This window comes from Lolium perenne, chromosome 2 (genome assembly GCF_019359855.2).
Source record: "Lolium perenne isolate Kyuss_39 chromosome 2, Kyuss_2.0, whole genome shotgun sequence".
In the NCBI taxonomy this organism is placed as follows: Eukaryota; Viridiplantae; Streptophyta; class Magnoliopsida; order Poales; family Poaceae; genus Lolium; species Lolium perenne.
The window spans coordinates 301,048,119-301,068,220 of NC_067245.2; the positions used below are offsets into that span (position 1 = coordinate 301,048,119).

General features: G+C 46.5%; 1 protein-coding gene across 1 annotated transcript; it reads right to left on the reverse strand.

Annotated features, from left to right (window-relative positions):
• LOC127336023 (probable CDP-diacylglycerol--inositol 3-phosphatidyltransferase 2) lies at positions 1 to 3,698 on the reverse strand. The gene is made up of 11 exons (XM_051362767.1): positions 3,336 to 3,698; positions 2,966 to 3,098; positions 2,448 to 2,532; positions 2,305 to 2,354; positions 2,006 to 2,045; positions 1,867 to 1,911; positions 1,681 to 1,746; positions 1,304 to 1,418; positions 899 to 955; positions 710 to 808; positions 1 to 321 (listed from the first exon to the last, which is right to left on the reverse strand). The coding sequence occupies exons 1-11, from the start codon at positions 3,681 to 3,683 to the stop codon at positions 268 to 270; spliced, it is 1,092 nt and encodes a 363-aa protein (XP_051218727.1). The 5' UTR covers positions 3,684 to 3,698; the 3' UTR covers positions 1 to 267.
• Positions 3,699 to 20,102: the final 16,404 nt, after the last annotated feature.

A 20,102-nucleotide genomic window follows, 5' to 3' on the forward strand; every position in this document is an offset into this window, starting at 1 on the left:
GAAAGAAAGAAAGATCGAATTCACCACATAGAAAAGATGTACACATTACAGAACCTGTCAATCTGAATCTCCATGTTTTAGCGTTTCTCCCTTTTCTTTTCACGCTGCTTTTCCCATAGCGTGTTAACCCCCAGACCAGAGACATGTTAAGAGATACATCAAGGAGCTACCATATGTGCCTTACAACCAAGCCCGCCTGACCGTATGTTTTTCTTGGACATGCCAAGTTGCCAACACAAATAAAAACTAAACCTGGGTCCTGCTTCCTCACTTGCCTCTTTTCAAATCATACACAACACAAGCATCTGCAGCTGTTTTCATCTGCAATCAGGAAAGGTACATCAATCAATATCAACTTTTTGAGCTTCATATCGAAGGATATCCATTAACACTGTCAGTATCATAAGGAATAACCCATTGTTCTAGCAGTATATACCTACAACTACAGTCCACAAGTAAAAGACTGTTAGAGCCTAACGCAAAAGAATAACTCTAGGCATTTACTTCAGCGATAGCTGTTCTACATCTAGCAACAACATGGTTGCATCTAGCAAGTACAATAATGTTATAGCCGAATCGCAAAATAAAAGGCATTTTTTACTTAAGCAATAGCTGTTCAACATCTAACAATCTAGCAATGGCACGACTACAGATCAACCTGGATACATTCAGATGTGCAAATACCAGTTAGCTGCACTAAAGTTGTTACCTGGATGACGTTGATCACTTGTTTTAGGGCCCAACCGATTAGAGTTGAAATGAACACGAAGACAATAAGGGGACTTTCCTTCAGAATACCTCTGCACACCTGTAGCACACAGGAATGGCAGATGCTCAGCAACTTGCATGCTAACTGCTTGATTTAGAGAAGACAGCTATAGAGATTATGGCATCTTACACTGAGCAAGCTTGTATTCTTCTCATCAGCAAAGAGAAAGAGGATAATGTACAGAACCTGTAAGTTGAAAGCTTTGTAGGTAAGATGGAATATGTATATAGGAGTTAGCTGGTCAGATGTGTAAATGAGTACTGGATATGCCAAGTGGCGTTTGGATGGACATATATGTTTGTTATATCAGTTTCATGTGCATAACTACAGATACACAATGGACTTGTTCATTTGATTGGTGTTGGTCACATAAAAATGGCATGTATCAAGGTATTAAATCACATATGTATGCATGCTATGCCCCATCTATCACTCAACTCACCCAACCAAATACCATCCCAAACAGTACTCATGTTGTATTTCCTTAATCCGTGTTAATCATGCAAGCTGTTTTAAGTGTGAAGAGCCATATACCTCAGAGGCAACACAGCAGAAGGCCATGAATGGCCGATAACCGTAATATAATTTCAGAAGCCCATTCTCTGTGTGCTTCACATCTTTGTGGCTAGCCTTGCCTGATAAGAAAGAACTAGTACAGAAATTATATGTCAACAGATGGTTAGCAATTGATGTATAAATAGTAGATATAGGAAACGAAATAGAACATAAGAAACTCTTGGACAACTAGCACATAATGTATGCAGCATATACCATCACATAATACTTGCATAGTTAGCATAGTTGGTGTTTGTATTTATTATCTTCCTTTTGTGTTTTACGAGACAGGATTGGGTACCAGGAGAACAGAAGTCAATGGGACAAGTTGCGCAAAATTGGTGGAGAAAACTAACCTGTGCATTTGAAACCAGTGGCTTGAAATGTCCAACCCAAGTAACAGTATGAAAACCAAGCCAGGTCTGAAAAGAAAATTGCACTTTCAAGGGACAATGTGGTATACAATAATACAAGGAAATTAATGCAGGTACCAATATTCGATATACAATGATTGAAGTGCTTTGAGCTCTACTTTTATATACCTGTAAAACTGTGAGAGAAGCGCCAATAAACAAGCAGTGCTAACCCTGAAGTAGATCAATATGAGAAATGAAACTATTTCATGCTGCAGAATATTTGCACCTGGCCTATACAGCTTTAAATGGTTTATTCAAGGAGTACCTATCTGTTACCATGTCCAACACAGCTCCAAATGTTGATGCTGATACATGGAATAGGATAAAGAGGTTAGATAGCATAAAAAACTTACCTATTATATTATATACAGGTAAATTAAATGACAAAAATCTCATTCAAACAGGGCATGAACAGATTTTGCTGTGGTAATTATTTGCAATTTACTTCTGCAAAGTTAGGTAAAGTGTAAACGCCAAAGTTTCAACATACAAAAAGGCCGCAAAATCACTCTTCTCTGCACGGCAGGCTACGTCGCTAAATATACAAGGGATGCAACTTGTTACCTTGATTAAACTTCCGGGCAAACCAACCATCCAAGCCATCACAGAAGAAGCTGATATTTTACAGAGATGTTAGAATCATAGAGATAAAATAATTGCATAAGATCATGAAGACAGCTTATCTTGGGTAAATTTATGGGACTTGCCTGAAGAAGTACAGGATAGCAAAGAGTGTCCTGTTGGAATAGCACACAGCAAATGCAATGAAATTCATGATGATCCTGAGGTATCCTGCAAAATAAAAGTTATCATAAGTTAACATATACGCTTTAAATCCACATGCCAGCAACAATTTTACGTGGAAAACATTGCAAACTTCCAAATATTCAGTGGCATTCATTCTTTTATGCTAATTATACTATAATATGTTCATTACTTCCTTTTTGTTCCTACCATTTCCCGGCATGCTACTTAGTGCAAAATGGTGATGATGGTGCAAGTAGAAATGACACGTCTGATGTAAATATAAGAACTTAGATTAAAGAGGGGGACACGCAATGGTAGCAAAGCGATAGAATCTTCCAGCATAGTTAAATGCGGACTTGAGGAGTTATATAATCAGCATAGTAATGGAAATTCTTCTAAAATGGCATTTGTACACTGGTTACGATCAATAGCAGAGTGACATACTGATATGTAAACAATCAATCATCCAGAGGTTTACCAATGAGATTGGGGATGTACAGGTACACCGACGGTGCCTTTTTAGCTGCTGGCTGCGCCATTGAAGCCAGGAGGTACCAGCTGCTAGAAGACTGGCAGTTCCTTAAATGAGATGAGTATCCTTCTCTGGATTCCTGTAAAATCATTGCATCATTTCGCAGACTGATCGAGCAATACCCTCTCACGTAATAGGTAAGATATCTCCAGGTAAAAAAAAATGCTACCACTACATATAGACATTGCTGACCATAGATAGCTACGGAATTCGTTCATGAAACCCTCGTCCCGATCAATCGATCCAGATCGGGGCTCGTCCCTGAATTCGCCGTTCGATTCGCTACCAGCACAAAAAAAAAACAGGAGCAACGTACCGCGGGTACCGGTGAGGTCGCGGTCACCAGCGCCACCCGACCGCGTCGCCGCCGCCGCCGCAGGACCAGCGAAGTGCCGCAACCGGTGCCGTCGTCGAGGGAGAGCGGCGCGGCGGGAGGGACGCGGCTGAAGGCGGGGCGGGGAGGAGCGGCGGGGAGGCGGGGCCTCGGGAGGAGCAGGAGGCGGCGCGCTGGGCGGAGCCGAGGCGGGGCGGGCGGCGGTGGGAGGAGGAGGAGCACGGTGGAAGCGGCCAGGTTGGGGTCGAGACTCGGGACGGGACGGCTAAGGTCAGGCGAGGCGGCTTTCGTTTTCTTTTTCTTTTTGACCCCCTCACTTTCTCTTTTCATTTCATACTATTTCTTCCCAAGAATATTTTGCTTTAGTGAGATCTCAAATGGCAACCATGCTAGTATTATCCTCTTGCAAATTGCAACTCTCAGCCTATCACACACGGCTTGAGTTTGACATCTATCCAATTAGTGCAGCTAGGCCAGAATAAAGTGCTCCAAATGTTCCAAAAACGCGTGGAGGCATCTTATCCCTTGTGCCCTCTCGGCTCTCACTGAGCTGTGGATCGTGGTGTGTTAACTTTTTCATCTGTTGCCAACTTCTAAGGGCTCCTTTGATTTAAAGGATATGAAAAGCATAGGAATAGGAAAGGTATAGGATTGGAATGACATGTCTACTTGAAACCTATAGGAAGATGAAGTTTGTTTGATGGTAGCAAAGGAATTTTTTCATGAGGTATGAGCTAATGCTTTTTTCCTATAGGAATTACACTACAAGATTCCTATAGGAATTTTTCCTATAGGATATGTTCCTATGAATCAAACAACATGTAAAGGAATTTTTCCCATAGAAACCAAATCCTACACAATTCCTATGCAAATCCTTTGAATCAAAGGAGCCCTAAACCTCTTACCCGCAAAAAAAAATTCTAAATCTTGAATTCAGTGCTTCAAATTTATGATTATTTTATTTAAATCTTTGGTGTTTTTATTTAGGATTTGAAACTAATCATAGGTTTTAAAAAAAACTTTTGATTTGATTTTGATCTTAGAAAGTAAGAGATATTGGAGTATTGCGTTTTAGCTTACATCTCGTCAATATGTATTCTAGGATTATTTTGAATTCTACGATTTTGGCTCTCAACTTTTATTTGACATTACCAAATCCAATATGGAGCCCAATGTTCGGTAAGAGCGTAGAGGATAAGAAAGGGACAAATCGACCCCGCACAAATAAAATCTTAACAAACAGTGTAATATAGAATTGCAAATAGATGGTGTGGTGGTTTCCTTTACAAATAGATGAATTGTCAAATTTTCCAATTATAGAATTGGCAAATTCTTTGTACTACGGAGTTGTATTTCCTGCAGCTCCGTTGAGTATAAATGCGAGAATGCAGTTTCTTTGTACGGAGTACTAATTGAACCACGGACACATCCAAGTTAGTGTTATCACCAGAATTTGACCGAGTCAGAGGTGGGCCGCGATCAAGATGGGCTTGAAGAATATACATGGAAGAATATACGTGAATCGGCCTTATATGCAAAGTTTGGGCTAGTTTGCCCGTGTATCTGTAATATAGTAGGATACGTATCGATTAGATAGAGTTTGGCTCGTGCACGGTTGAGATTATTCCCACGTTAGAAAGTCTACGGACTATAAATATGTATCTAGGGTTTATGAAATAAACAACAATCACGTTCACCACAAACCAATCTAGGCGCATCGCCAACTCCCTTGTCTCGAGGGTTTTCTTCCGGGTAAGCATCATGCTGTCTAGATCGCATCTTACGATCTAGGCAGTACAAGTTTATTCGCTGTTCATGCGTTGCTCGTACTGAAGCCTTTTTGATGGCGAGCAATGTAGTTATCTTAGACGTGTTAGGGTTAGCATTGTTCTTCGTATCATATGCTGTCGTGGTGCAACCCTGAGACGTCTAGCCGCCCTTACACCTATCTTAGGTGTAGGAGCGGCACCCCGCTTGATCATTATTTAGTAGATCCGATCCGTTATGGTTGCTCCTTGTTCTTCAAGGATTAGTTTAATATCTGCATGGTTAGGCCTTACAAAGGGTTGAAGGATCCAGTGGCGCGTAGGGTGTAGTTTGCTAGCCCTAAACAGGATGTTCCGGGGATCAACTTCGTGTTGGTTTTTAGGCCTTGTCTAGGATTGGCTTACTATCACCGTGCGTGGCCGCGAGGCTCAATCACGAGTAGGATGTTCCGATTATGCGGTGAAAACCCTAAATCGTAGTAGGTCGTTTTAGCTTTATTTTGATCAAGCAGGACCACCATATATTCGTACACCTTGTGCGAATCATAGGTGGATCGGCTCTTTGAGCCGATTCACAGGACAACCTGAGAGCCGATCGAGGCTCGTATTTAATGTTTACGTGTATGCCATGCAGGAAACTAAGCGAGGCATCTCCATCACCTTCCTGACCAGGTATAGGTCAGGTGGCACGCCCTTGCACCAGCATCGGACGTGCGTGCCGAGTCTTTGCGGGCCGTCGCTCGGTGGGACCAGGGCCAGCCGCAGTCCTGGGAGCCTCCCGGCTCTACTGTGTTGCCCGTCGCTGCTCGCCGGTGGGTTTCTGACCGCAACACATTCTGGCACGCCCGGTGGGACCATCATCGACATCAACCGCATCGCCGTCTACATCTGAGATGGCGGACGGCACCCCAGTCACGTACGAGGATCTGACCGAGGAGCTCAAGAAGAAGTATGACGAGGTCAAAGCGATCCTCGAAGCCGACCTCATCGGCTCCTTTCACAGAACCCGCTCACATGGCGTCAGGTGGAAAGGGTTCTCACCTGAAGGCGCGCTCGATGGAGTGGACCTGTCCGCCCCGTCAGAAGAACGCACCAGTCCCCGTCGTAGAGATTAACTACATGGTGGCTCACTCGCTGCACCGCCATTCTGAGAGCCTGGTGAACACTTTGGAGCGTGTCGCTCTTCGGGTGATCCAGGAAATCATGAGGCATCAGTACTCTCCGTCAGGACCAGCTCTCGGGACTTACCAAGGAGAGATGCCACTCCAGTCCCGTCCACCGCTGCCATTCGCGTTGGCAGCACCAGAAGTGCCGAATTCACCGGCATACGTCGTCTACAAGATCGGTGGTGACCCTAGCGACTACCAGTTCTTGCATGAGGCGCCTAAGGAGATCCCTCACGGTTACACGTGCACATACGTGCTGCATCGCAAAGAATCGGGCGCTCACCAACCAGACTGCAACAGCAGGGACTTCTGGAAAAGCAGGAGGAACTTCAGCGACAGATCTTGAGAAGCAGACGTGGCTAGCTAAGTATGCCACTCCGACAAACCTCCAGAGCTCAGCTCCTGCAGTTGGCTCAGAGATGGAAAAGCAAGCATGGCTGGCTAAGTATGCCACTCCGGCGAATCTTCAGAGTTCGACTCCTGCAGCCAGCACCGCGGATCAAATCAGTACAATCCTGAGAGACCAGTTCGGCATGGTGCCGAAAAGGAGGACATTCGGCTATTCCAAGCCGTACCCCAACGAGTACGAGTTGATCCCGCTACCACCCAAATATCGGCTCCCTGATTTCTCCAAGTTTAATGGATCAGATGGTGCCAGCTCCATCGAGCATGTGAGCCGATATTTGGCACAGCTGGGCACGATCTCAGCGGCAGATGAGCTGCGTGTGAGGTTCTTCGCGCAGTCCCTCACAGGATCGGCTTTCGGGTGGTACACATCGCTGCCACCAGACTCAATCCGGTCGTGGAAGCAGTTGGAAGAGCAGTTCCACATGCAGTATCATTCAGAGGCTTCCGAGGCCGGCATTGCCGACCTAGCACAAGTACGTCGTAAGCGGGAGAAATCGTGCAGAATACGTCCGCCGCTTCGTACTTGTTAGGAACCGATGTTATTCGGCTCGTGTGATCGAAAAAGAAGCAGTCGAGTTGGCAGTGGTGGGCCTTGCATCACCAATCAAGGATATGGCCTCCCAAGCAGACTACCCTTCACTGGCGCACATGGTTCAGAAACTGTCGTTATATGAACAGCGCCACCCAGACTTGTACCAGGACAAATTCAAGCGTGCGGTAGTCCTGGTTGAGGCAGATGAAGACGAAGGCTCTGCGGGAGATCAAGAGGTAGCAGTGGCTGAATGGACTCGGGGGGGGCAACCCTCGTGTCCTGCAAATGGGTTAAGCCACCAGATCCGCCCAGAGGGTTTGATTTCGACGTAACTAAAACTGAGCAAATTTTTGACCTCTTACTTAAGGAGAAGCAGTTGAAGTTACCCGAAGGCCTCAAAATCCCCACGGTACAGGAGGTGAACGGAAAGCCATACTGCAAATGGCACAACTCGTTCTCCCATACCACCAACGACTGCAGGGTGTGGCGTCAGCAGATCCAAATGGCGATAGAACAAGGACGTCTAATTTTCAACCAGTACGCCATGAAAGTCGACATTCACCCCTTCCCCGCCGTTAACATGGTGGAGTGCACTTACCCTGGAGGGTGCCAGCCAGGATTCTCATTCAACATCAACATGGTAGGACCTGGACACCACTCTGGTAAGGACGGAGACGAGGGCAGCTGCTCTCGTAGCAAGGACACAGAGGAGGCCGCTCCACGCGATCGGCTCCGTCACGATGGCAAGCGCTACATCACAGAGGGAGAAGTAAGGAATGTGAGATATCAGCGATCTCTCTCTGATCACCTCCTCAACAAGTATGTGAGTCAGTATGACCAACGCCGACGACCCAACGACGATGGTGAAAGAGATCGTCTGGCTAGGGATGCCAGGAGACATCGTCGGCATGATCGCGATGAGGAGGAATACGAGCGCCGTGCCAAGGAAAAGTCAAGGGAGCAAGACGACGAGGATAGGCACTGGGACTGTCCCTTCTTCAGACACTGCTGGGATTCAGGAATGAGCCGATTGCCTACAATCGGCAACTGCCCAGAATGTAGACAGAAGAGGAAGGATGCAGCTAACGTGTCCGTGTTCCGACGTCTAGGGCCTCTCCCGCCTCGGAACAAGCACGCTGAGTCCCCTCGGGAGGAAGATCTCGAGGATTTGGAAGACGACGATGAAGAAGAAGAAGACAGGTACCACCGGCCAAGGTGGTGCCCTGATGGACTCAGCCGTTCCCAAAAGCGTAGGGTTCAGCGACTGTGTGGCTTGGAGGAAGCCGAAAGGTTATACCTGCACACGCTAAGGAAGGCGCGGCCTGATCTGGCCGCGAAAATTCAACGAACCCTGGATGAAGAGGGTCGACCACAAAAAATGGAGTGGCGCCCCAAGCAAAGGAAAGCCGATGATGAAACATCGGCTGGCACAAACATGGTGTTCATCCTTCCGACGGAGTTTAGTGCTCCAGGATTAGACGAGGCACCCGTGGCACAACTTGACTGCGGCCCACGGCCAGTTATCTTTGAGAAGCCACGAGAAAGAAGCTACAGACATCTGAAGGCCCTGTACTTGCGAGGTTATATCGATGGGAGGCCTATCAACAAGATGCTAGTGGACACCGGAGCGGCAGTCAACATTATGCCATACTCCATGCTACGTCGGTTGGGACGCTCTAGCTCGGATCTGATCAAGACCAACGTGACATTGAGCGATTTCAACGGCCAAGCGTCTGACGCACAAGGTGTTCTGAACGTAGATCTGACCGTAGGAAGGAAAACCATCCCTACGACGTTCTTTATTGTCGATAGCAAGAGCACCTATGCTGTCCTGCTCGGAAGAGATTGGATCCACGCCAACTGTTGCATTCCATCCACGATGCACCAATGTTTAATACAGTGGGATGGAGATGAGGTAGAGGTCGTCCAGGCAGATGACTCAGCCGAGATTTCAACGGCTGGCATGAACGCTTGGGAAACAGCAGGCCAAGAGCCACTCTCAGGCATCAATTTGGACGACTGCGAGCGCATCGACGTGACAAAGGATGGGGTTAGGCTGGTCTTATCCACCGGCCTGACCGTGTAGCAAGAACAAACCTATGGACAAACGTGGCGAGGCCGATCCTTGGGATCGGCCCCGAAGATCTATGGAGGAACATTGCAAAACCTTCATTGAGCGATTCGATCAACATGGAGGCCGATTCCAGCAATCGGCCAAAATTATCCTCACCACACAGTCTGCCTGTGTTCAACGTCGATATAATGGGCAGCGGTTACGTCGGCTGATGAGAGTCAACATTAGTCCTAACGGAGCCGACGCTCAAATACAGTGCCTTGGCTAACTACAGAGCCGATATCTGCAGTTACCTGACAGATTCGGCTCGGGGGGGCACCTAATCAGAGGGACATGTGCGATACATGTGCAGTGAAATATTGGGGGCCGATAGAAAATCGGCCAGTAAAAAAAATTTTCTCATGGTATACAGCCGATGCAAGGACATCGACTTTAGAGCTAAGAAACAAAGCCGATGCACAGCCATCGACTCTAGTACAATTACACAGCCATCTACCTGCTGCGTGTTCAAGACGCGGATTTTTCACCAAAGCCCAGTTCAGCTGTGAGGCCTTCTGCTTCCTCAAGGGGGTGAACAATGAGAGCTGTCTCAGCTGCAAGGAGCCGATTTCGGTGCCCGAACCTTCTCTTCGAGGACTTCCAACCCTTTGCGCCAGTTCAGCGATCGTCGAAGCATCAGTTTTGGCATGCAAGGCAGCCTCTTTCTCATTAAGCTGTTGGTGTTTCGTCTACAACATCGGCTTTCAGCGGAAGAAAGGTGATCAATGGGGGCAAGTTTGGCTGACTCTGCATGGTGGCTGTCTCAGATTACCTGAGCTCAAAGCCCTTTGTTTGGTCTGTGCATCCTCACCGCTAGTCTCGCCTTGACTGAGGCTCGGGGGGCAGCTGGCCTGGTAGATGCTCTGTTTTTAGAAGCCGATTGGAGTGTCATCGGGTGACCCTGCACCATAACCTTCTTCGAAAGCGGTGAGTTGTTGCAGTGGAAGACTACTAGAGTTGCTGAAAGGGAAGCCGCCATCATCTACAGAGTCAGAACCGTCTCTGTTGCTGCGAAAAGATAGAGCAAGGCGCTATGTTCGGACAGTAAGAGGCAGTTAAGGATCACCTTCAGGCTGGGAACCATAGCGTGGGCTTTGGATGGTGCTGCCCATGGATGCATTGCAGTTGCGAACCTGCGCGATTGACATCTGAGGTTCGTATGGCCGTGGGTTGGATCTGTTCAAGTGGCGTTTTGGGGAATTGGGTTTTGCCCTTGCGGACAGGCCACAGATTACCATTTGGATAAACAATAGAGTTGGCTCTGCTCGCGTTTTCATGGCAAGGAACGGTGCGCTGCCGTCGGCTCGTAATTTGTTGACTTATTTTAGCAATCGGTAAATTTGGTGAAAGGACAGAATCAGCTGAAAAGTTCTTCTTCATAATAAGAGGGGTTTTTTACAAAAGAAGAGCCGATTGCTCAAGAAAGGGAAAACAAAAGAAGAGCCGATTGCTCAGGGGCTACTAGTCCTACTGTACTAGTCCTCGCTGGCCTCGTCGTCGGCATCGCCGCTGCCGGCCGTCTCGGAGAGTTCCTCGTCGCTGCTACCCCAGCCCTCGGCCGGAGCCTCTTCGTCCTCGTCATCATCATCATCCTCGTTGTCCGCCCAAGCGCAGAAGCGCTTTGCTGGCGGATACCCAGCGGAGGAGGAGGAATCATCCTCCTCCTTTTCCTCTTCCTCCTCGTCATCATCATCGTCCTCGCTGTCCGCCCAAGCGCGGAATCGCTTTGCCGGCGGGTACCCAGCGGAGGAGGAGGAATCATCCTCCTCCTTTTCCTCTTCTTCCTCTACTTCTTCTTCTTCCTCCTTCCCGTCGGAGGAGGTGGGTTTCACCCAGGGGTGGAGGTCGTCTTCGCTTTCGCTCTTCAGCTCCCCTTCGATCAGGAACTTGAGGTCGTCTTCCCCATCGGTCAGAGGTAGGTCACCATCTGACCCGACGAGTGCTTCGGGTGGGCCGTCTGGCACATGATCAAAGTTCCACTCCTGCTCGCTCGAGGAGGAATACTGGAGGGAGAGGCCTGAGGAGATGGAGGAAGAGGATGACATTGCTGCAGGGGAAGAGGGTTTTTTAGGTGCCGATGGCCGGAGCAGAGCAAGGGGATAAAGTGGCGAATCGGTCGGCACAGTTAAATAAGGGAGAGCCTCGTGGAGATTTAATACCATTGCAGTTTCCGAGGAAGTGATGCTAAAGCTATCAAATCTTGCAGAGAAGTTGAGATGGCAAGACATCACGATGAAGGATGCTGCGACGGTTCTGCTCTGCCACGACATGACCCGACGAAGAAAAGCAGAGTGATTTTGGAATTACCAATTCCAAAACCAGGGGGGCATGTGTTAACACCAGAATTTGACCGAGTCAGAGGTGGGCCGCGATCAAGATGGGCTTGAAGAATATACATGGAAGAATATACGTGAATCGGCCTTATATGCAAAGTTTGGGCTAGTTTGCCCGTGTATCTGTAATATAGTAGGATACTTATCGATTAGATAGAGTTTGGCTCGTGCACGGTTGGGATTATTTCCACGTTAGAAAGTCTACGGACTATAAATATGTATCTAGGGTTTATGAAATAAACAACAATCACGTTCACCACAAACCAATCTAGGCGCATCGCCAACTCCCTTGTCTCGAGGGTTTTCTTCCGGGTAAGCATCATGCTGCCTAGGCAGTACAAGTTTATTCGCTGTTCATGCGTTGCTCGTACTGAAGCCTTTTTGATGGCGAGCAACGTAGTTATCTTAGACGTGTCAGGGTTAGCATTGTTCTTCGTATCATATGCTGTCGTGGTGCAACCCTGAGACGTCTAGCCGCCCTTACACCTATCTTAGGTGTAGGGGCGGCACCCCGCTTGATCATTATTTAGTAGATCCGATCCGTTATGGTTGCTCCTTGTTCTTCAAGGATTAGTTTAATATCTGCATGGTTAGGCCTTACAAAGGGTTGAAGGATCCAGTGGCGCGTAGGGTGTAGTTTGCTAACCCTAGACAGGATGTTCCGGGGATCAACTTCGTGTTGGTTTTTAGGCCTTGTCTAGGATTGGCTTACTATTACCGTGCGTGGCCGCGAGGCTCAATCACGAGTAGGATGTTCCGATTATGCGGTGAAAACCCTAAATCGTATTAGGTCGTTTTAGCTTTATTTTGATCAAGCAGGACCACCATATATTCGTACACCTTGTGCGAATCATGGGTGGATCGGCTCTTTGAGCCGATTCACAGGACAACCTGAGAGCCGATCGAGGCTCGTATTTAATGTTTACGTGTATGCCATGCAGGAAACTAAGCTAGGCATCTCCATCACCTTCCTGACCAGGTATAGGTCAGGTGGCACGCCCTTGCACCAGCATCGGACGTGCGTGCCGAGTCTTTGCGGGCCGTCGCTCGGTGGGACCAGGGCCAGCCGCAGTCCTGGGAGCCTCCCGGCACTACTTTGTTGCCCGTCGCTGCTCGCCGGTGGGTTTCTGACCGCAACAGTTAGTTTCGATTCTGGGGTATTTTCAGCTCCGTTGAGAATAAATGTGAAAATATTCACGGTATTTTATAGTGATCAATATTTTAAATTAGAACATATACACGTTATCGAAATTTTGGAGTATTTCAGACAATTCATCTATTCGCAGCCAGCTAAATTACCTAACAGTGAAACTCGAAAAACAGCTTCTCCTGCACAGCAGCTTCTCCTGCACAACCAGCCAGTCAGAGCCCAACCAAACAGGCCCTTAGTCCAAAAGATGTATTTATTAGTTGCCTTTAAAAAAATATGATAGCTCAAAAGATGTATTTGCTACTCTGTATAAGTAGTGTAGACGCATCGATGACAAGTTATTAGCCTTGAGGTAACATTTTTTGACAACATGCTCAAACTATGTCATGGGTTAAAAAAATGGTCTCCATGTAGTGTGAAAAGATTGATTTGCCAACAATTTAAACCTTTTCATAGTTAACTCCAACCCAACAAAGATAAGAACACCTCTTGACCATGTTCTAATCAAATATATCGGTACTAAAACTCAAATAAATTTGATTAGGTTTCGAAGGCTTCAAACAATTCATGAATATTCTCAAAACTATAATTGATTACGGAAATCGTAAATGATCTAGGGTGTAGGTACACCCAACTAACTTTTGGGCCTTTTTCGTGTTATTATGGTTGTAGTAAAAAATCTCACATAAAAGTATGTTGCATAACATTGTACAATATGGCAAGAAAACCTCGGAGAAAAATATAATATCTGGTAACAAACGGTAGAAAAATAAAAAAATAAAATTATAATTTTCATTTATTTGTTTCCCCCAAAGGGAAAACATATGAATGTGCAACTTTAATGGTCAACATAGCTTTAATACTCCAATAGGTATAATCTGTTTCGAATTATTTGGTATACCAAGAATATCTAAATTAGTTAGTTGCAACCTAGCCTAGAGAACTCCTTCCAGTGCTTATTTGCAGCTAATATAATTTAACTACAGTTCCTTTTGATTTTAGGTGTTTTGTTTAATGTAAGATGATACTATAGAACGTGAACATATTATTAGGGTAAAAAAATCAGTGATTAACGAACATGTCAATAAAATATGAAAAAACAATGACTTCTACAGTAACTTCCACCATTCGCGCATTAGCACTTTATTATGCAATCACTTTTATATTTTACTTCACGATTGCACAATATTTCATATTTTACTTTATTTAAAAATTTACCCTTTTATCAACATCGTGGACCACTTTTGTAGCCCATGTAGCAAGTAGGATGCCACATGTCACCACATAATTTTAAAAAATACATTAATTTCACAAAAATCTTGGAAAGAAAAACTCTTATAGTTCATGCATTCTTACTCGATTATGAGTGATCTTCTTTAAAAATCATACGATTATAATCTCGATTATGCTACAACAATGTACTACAAGTTCAAATTTTAATCTAAAGTAAAATCAACATAATTTAGAAAATCTTAATAAACAGAACTCTGATCACTTCTCACATATAAATTCCCAAAAAATATTGTAAACTCCACACACGGGTTTTATTTTTTAAACACAACTTTAGAATTCGAGCGATATAGTTGAACTAAATCACATTATAGAACATGGACCATACAATAAAGCTAAGTTAGATAGGTGAGCACGACAATGTTGTTATGAAACAGGTGCACGGGATAAAACGTGGAATAATACACAACTAAGCCACAAAAAGAGGGTCGGAACTTTCAATCAGACAATCTTCATCACTCCGACATAAATAAAATAGAAATCTTGAATTTTATTGTGATTTTAGATGCTACATTTTTGTAGAGAAAAATGATCACTGCCCTTGGTCAGGGTTGCAAGCGGACGCATAAGCCCGCTAAAATATGGGCTAGTTCGAACTAAACTACTTAGGTAAAAAGAAGTTACAACTAACATAAGGGATTTTGTTGACGCCATGGATGATGTGGAAACACCGCAACTCAACAGAGCCCAGCCCCGGTCCTAAGCCTTGGTCATGGCAATCTTCGATGAAGTTGTGTCTCAGGCAAAAGCTAGCGCCAAGGGTCTGGGAGTAGTCCTGCCAACGATCTGGGATGCGCACTGATGTAAACAAACCCACCATGTACCCTGCCTCTTAGGAGGATTGTAAAACAACTCTATCTTTCGAATGCAATGAAACACAAAAATCTTTTAAGTTTTCTTGAGATAGAAAAAAGTGATTTTGACTAGGGAGCGGGCGGGATCTGACGCCATTCTGCATCTCTACGCTGCAGGTTCCATTTTTATATAATGGAACCAAGTTTACACTTGGCATCTCTCGAGACTGAATTGTAGAGAAAACATATAACTTTTTTTTAACAGGGAAACATATTAACACTAAAGCTCAGAGTACAACATTCCTCGGCGACAAAGCGTCGATTGGGGATCAAAGGTGTCTAAACGCACAACAAGAAAGAAAGATTGTTAGAGTACGTAATGGGCTTGGGCTGGCGGTATAGCCCGTTAGTCTTAGGGTTAATTAGAGATAAGGATCGTTTGCTTAGGGGTCAACTAAACCTCTCTATATAAGGAGAGGAGACGTATCAATCTAATGAAGCAAGAATTAAGAAGGAAATCCCTTCCCTCTTGCCACCGGCCGTGGGCCTCGCGCCCTCGCAGCCCTCTCTCTCCCTCCCAAACCCTAGCAGCCACATAACAAAGATGATCTAAACACATGTAGTTGATACCGAAGATCGCATATGAAGCCAAATTGCGATCGTTCATCTGTCGACAACCCAGACTCGATATTGCTGAATCTGCAATCTTCAAGGGCCTCTATCGTGATCCATACCAATTGATGCCCTGCAGGTGGTTCTCCCGACGGTCCATTTGGCGTATGCACTCGAGGCTTAGGTGGATTGAGCTGAAGATTTTGATGAACCATCACCGAGCTCAATCTCAGCGGGTCCTTGTTATTAAATTTTGGGATCAACGACAGAGGTGTTGTAGTCCAACTCTGGTGACATAGCCCGAACGGCATAAGGACGGCATCTTCTACAAAGTGATCATCTGGCAAGTAAAACAATGTGTCTTTTGAACTCGTCAAGAATATGTCCTGCACCCGTAAATTGTTGCCACCATTGATAGTCTTGCAAGCATATAGGCAATTCCAATATACTTTCAGCCCGTGAATCCCCTTTGTTGTGTATGAGTAAAACGGATGGTTTTTGCTGCCCTTGAATCTTCCTGGTTGTGTGCGAACAAACTTATCTGGTAAAACTGCATCAGTTATATTAACATGGCTCCACAAGTTCACACTAAGCAATCTAATTCCAATCTGCCATTTCCAACAATGAGCAGCAAATATAACATGTCTGAAGCACAACCCAGGGATCTTCAGGATAAGCAAAACATGAAGATTGTGCATATCATACCAACTGATGGAGATCACCAAATGTTTGTTGGCGACGACGTAAAACTGAACAAGAGAATGCACAAAGCAGTCGCAGCACATATAGGCCTCCCATCCAATAATTAAATTTTGGGATGGTATTGATCACAGGTTTAGAACGCTTCTTAGGGTGGGAGCGATTGCCTTTATATGGTCGCTATGACTATGCAGAAATGATAAAAAAAAATTAATGATAAGAATTGTTCCCTTTTGCAGGTTATATACAGATGCACCGCTACTCTCCGTTCGTGGTCTGCGCTACAGAGAGTGGAGAACCGAGAACTATTTACGGAGGTCTGTACACGGTTGGAAGATACGGCGAGGTATACTTTTTTCATACATGGATGGCAGCATAATCTACGGATTGAGCCTCCACCATCATCTTAGGCGTTCTACAATTGCTCATGAATGATATGTAATTCGCCTATGTCTTTTTTCTTTGGAACTATTTGTGACTCCCGAACGGTTATGTGCATCCTGGTTATGCAGAGACCGGATGTAATTGTTTGATTAAGTAATAAAACGCCCATTTTCAAAACAAAAAAAAATCAAATTTTGGGCAGAACCACCAGCACCACATTGGCTTGCATCTCGAGTAGCTGCAGCAAACTGAGCTGAAAAACAAGGGATAGGGGCAGCCCCTTTCCTCGTGTGCAGGTTCTTCATCTGCAACATCCTGAATCTTGCATGCCAGTAGCCTGCCAATGAACAGCCTCATATTGCAGGACAAACGCTGGAGCTCCAAGTTGTCATTGGAAGAGATGACCACCATCAAGGCGGCACACTCAGCGAAGGCAAACAGATAACATGAATAACAGTGAGAAGGGTACAGGCAGCACATCCTACAGGGGCCACCGAACGCTAGAGCTACTCCATAGATGCAGGGAACCAGTTGGTGTGTTTCATCAGAATCTGAACGCCGTTCTTCGTCAGAGGCATCCATGGGAGAGGTTCTGTCCCAGATAACCGTGTGATGATTTCTCACGTCCGTGGCTCCAGCAGGAGCAAGCAACTCGGCGTCGACAACGACTAGTATTCTTGGCATCGGTGAAGTTAGGCAAATTTCATCGGCCACCACTGGAACAGGTCAGCGAAACAAGTAGGCAGCATCACATGAAAAAAAGAATAAGCAAGCGGCTGCAAAAGCTTGTTTAGCTTAGCAGCGATAGAGTCAAAGCGTAAGTGCTGGACAGATTCAGGTTCGTTACCAAGATAGAAAGAGCGCTCCCACCGTGAAGTGCAAACTGAATATATAAACGGTTTCTGTTTTGCGAAAACTGAACATATACGGTTGATGTTGACTGTAACTGCAGCAAGTACCCCGTGCTATTCTGTGGATCTGCTCAACTACCCTTTGTTTCACGATCGATCTAACCACCATGCTTCAGACAAAATGTTCCAACTTCCAGTTTCTGCAGGCCGATCGATCCATCGGCCGGTCAGAAAAACATCCATGTGGGCGCTTGACTCAGATCTACGCCTGCAATTACGGAGCAAACTTACGCCGACCGAACACCAATGATGAGATGGTACTCGCCTACTCGGAGTTAGAGACGACAATGCCACATGCCCCGATGCAGAGCGAGAGTATCCACAGTTAAATGAATTCGCCGGGTTCCGTCGCTTACCCGACGTCAACTCACATCGTATTCCCTTCATCAGGCTTTCAGTTCAGCTGCCTGCCTGTGTACGTACGTGCTACCACATCGTATTCCCTTCATCTTGTCTGCGACTACGTACATCGTATTCTCTCGGGTCACTGTCTCGGACTCGACAGTCGACATTGTTTACGCCTAGTTGTCTCCCTCCTAACATCATAAACGATGCCGAACGAGACATCTACTAGTTCTATCTAAATTTGATTGATTCCATTTTATCTCTATACACACATATCTAGATGCCAAAATGTGTGCTAAGGTCATTAGAAAATTTTTAAGTGAATTCAATTATTAGCGAAATCAACGTCACACAAGCACTAGCCGACTTAGCCACATGCATAAAACTGGATACATATGAAACAAGAATGAGTGAAGGTAAGATATGAGGCCGGGCAAAGCCCGGTCGGCGTCGGCGGCGAGGTCCTCTCGTCCTCTGGCTCGGGCGGAGGGGCGTGGGAAGTCTCCCACGGGACAGGGCGTGGCCCGTCCGTCGGGTGCCACGGCGTGCCGGCGCGGGCATGGCCTGCTGCGGCGATGCGACGAGCGACAGTGGTGGTTGCGCGTCTCCGGGCGGCGCAGGCAGGTGGCGGCAAGGGCGGTGGTGGTTGCTCGGCCGATTTCTGCGAGGAAGGTGGCTCGACGGCGGCTGCGTGGGGGGTCGGCGGCGGCTCGCTGCGGGCTGGATCTAGGCTGTCGGGCCTGGATCTTGCCGGCGGTGGCGCGAGGGTGTCCTCTGCGGATACGACATCTGAGGGACGGTGGTGGTGGCTCATGGAGGCGCCATCTGCTTGCCTCGGCACTACGCTCGGCGAGGTGGGGATGTGTGGCTGCCGGTGAAAACCGCGCTCTGACTCCGGTCTTGGCGGGTGATGGCGGCGCTACACGTCATAACCTTCTTGAAGGCATCGTTGTCGCAGCCTGCATCTACACACTCGTGCTGCTCTGGGGAAATCCCTAAATCTGGGTCTCCCGGATCGGACGATGGCAACGCGCCCTGCATCGTTCTACCTCTTGGGACATCGTTTTTGGAGCAGCTGCTGGATGTTGGGGGATGTTGGTGAAGTGGTATTCATCTACCACATTGTTGGCGTTGAGTCTCGGTGGCATGGTGCTGCAGGGCATCGACGACGGATGCGGGATGATGTATGCGTGCAGGATGGTGGAGTCATCTGGCGTCATGGTGGCATCGATGGCAGGTCTTGCAAGGTTAATGCGATGATCTCTCTTGAAGATGGAGTCGAGGAAGACGGCGGTAGCAACTTCTGTGGCGTGTGCGTTGGCGTGCGCGGAGAGTCTGCTTGACTGGATGTGCTTCTCACCTGCTATTGGGCGGTTTGGGAAGGCATTTGGTTTTTGGATGATGTGAGTTGGTGTATTGTCACCCCCTTCATCCCACTGTAGGTTTAGTGAGGTGGCTTCGAGGTTGATCTTTTGTATTGTTCTTGTAAGGTTTTGTGAATAATCTAATAAAAAAAAGTCGTGTCTATCCTTTGGATGCAGAAGCTAGGGCGATATTTCCCCCATTTCGAAAAAATGAAAATCATGTACATCGTGGCCAGCAAGGCCGCCACCGCAGCATTACCATGGTCGTTGTTGTTTTCACGCATGGTTTATCCAAGTCGACGGATCTGTCGAGAAAGTAAGCCGGCGAGGTGGATATCGAACGGCCGTAAGTTGGCGAGGAAGCAGACGGACAAAGGCAAGCAATTGCACCAAAACGCCTCCTAAAAACCTTAATGGCAGGATGAGGAAGCCAAAAGGGTGACGCAAAGAGACAAAGGCCGAGAGAGTGGTCGACCGAGACGTACACCTTCAGTCGGTGCACCGAGCAAAAATCAGTCTTCCAAAAACTAGGTTCAAACTTGAACTCGAGCCACATAGCGCGATTTGTGTGGCAGCAGACAGTGGCGGATCTAGAACAATATCGGCGGGGGTGCCAAGCTTGAAATGTTTCCCATCGTGCTTCACATTTAACCTAAAATAGACCGGTGTTTCAAGTTTTGATCGTAAGTATTTGTTAGTTTAGCTTGTTTGGCACCTAGTACATACACAAGGTTAGCCCAAATACTGCTAGGTAAAAAGGGTTTTGTATTTTTGAAGGGGGTGCCATGGCACCTCGCCCCCCGGTGGTGGCAGAGGAGGACTGGAGGACTGCATGTGAACCTTTGAGATTTTATAAATTATAGTTACATGAGCTGCCAACAT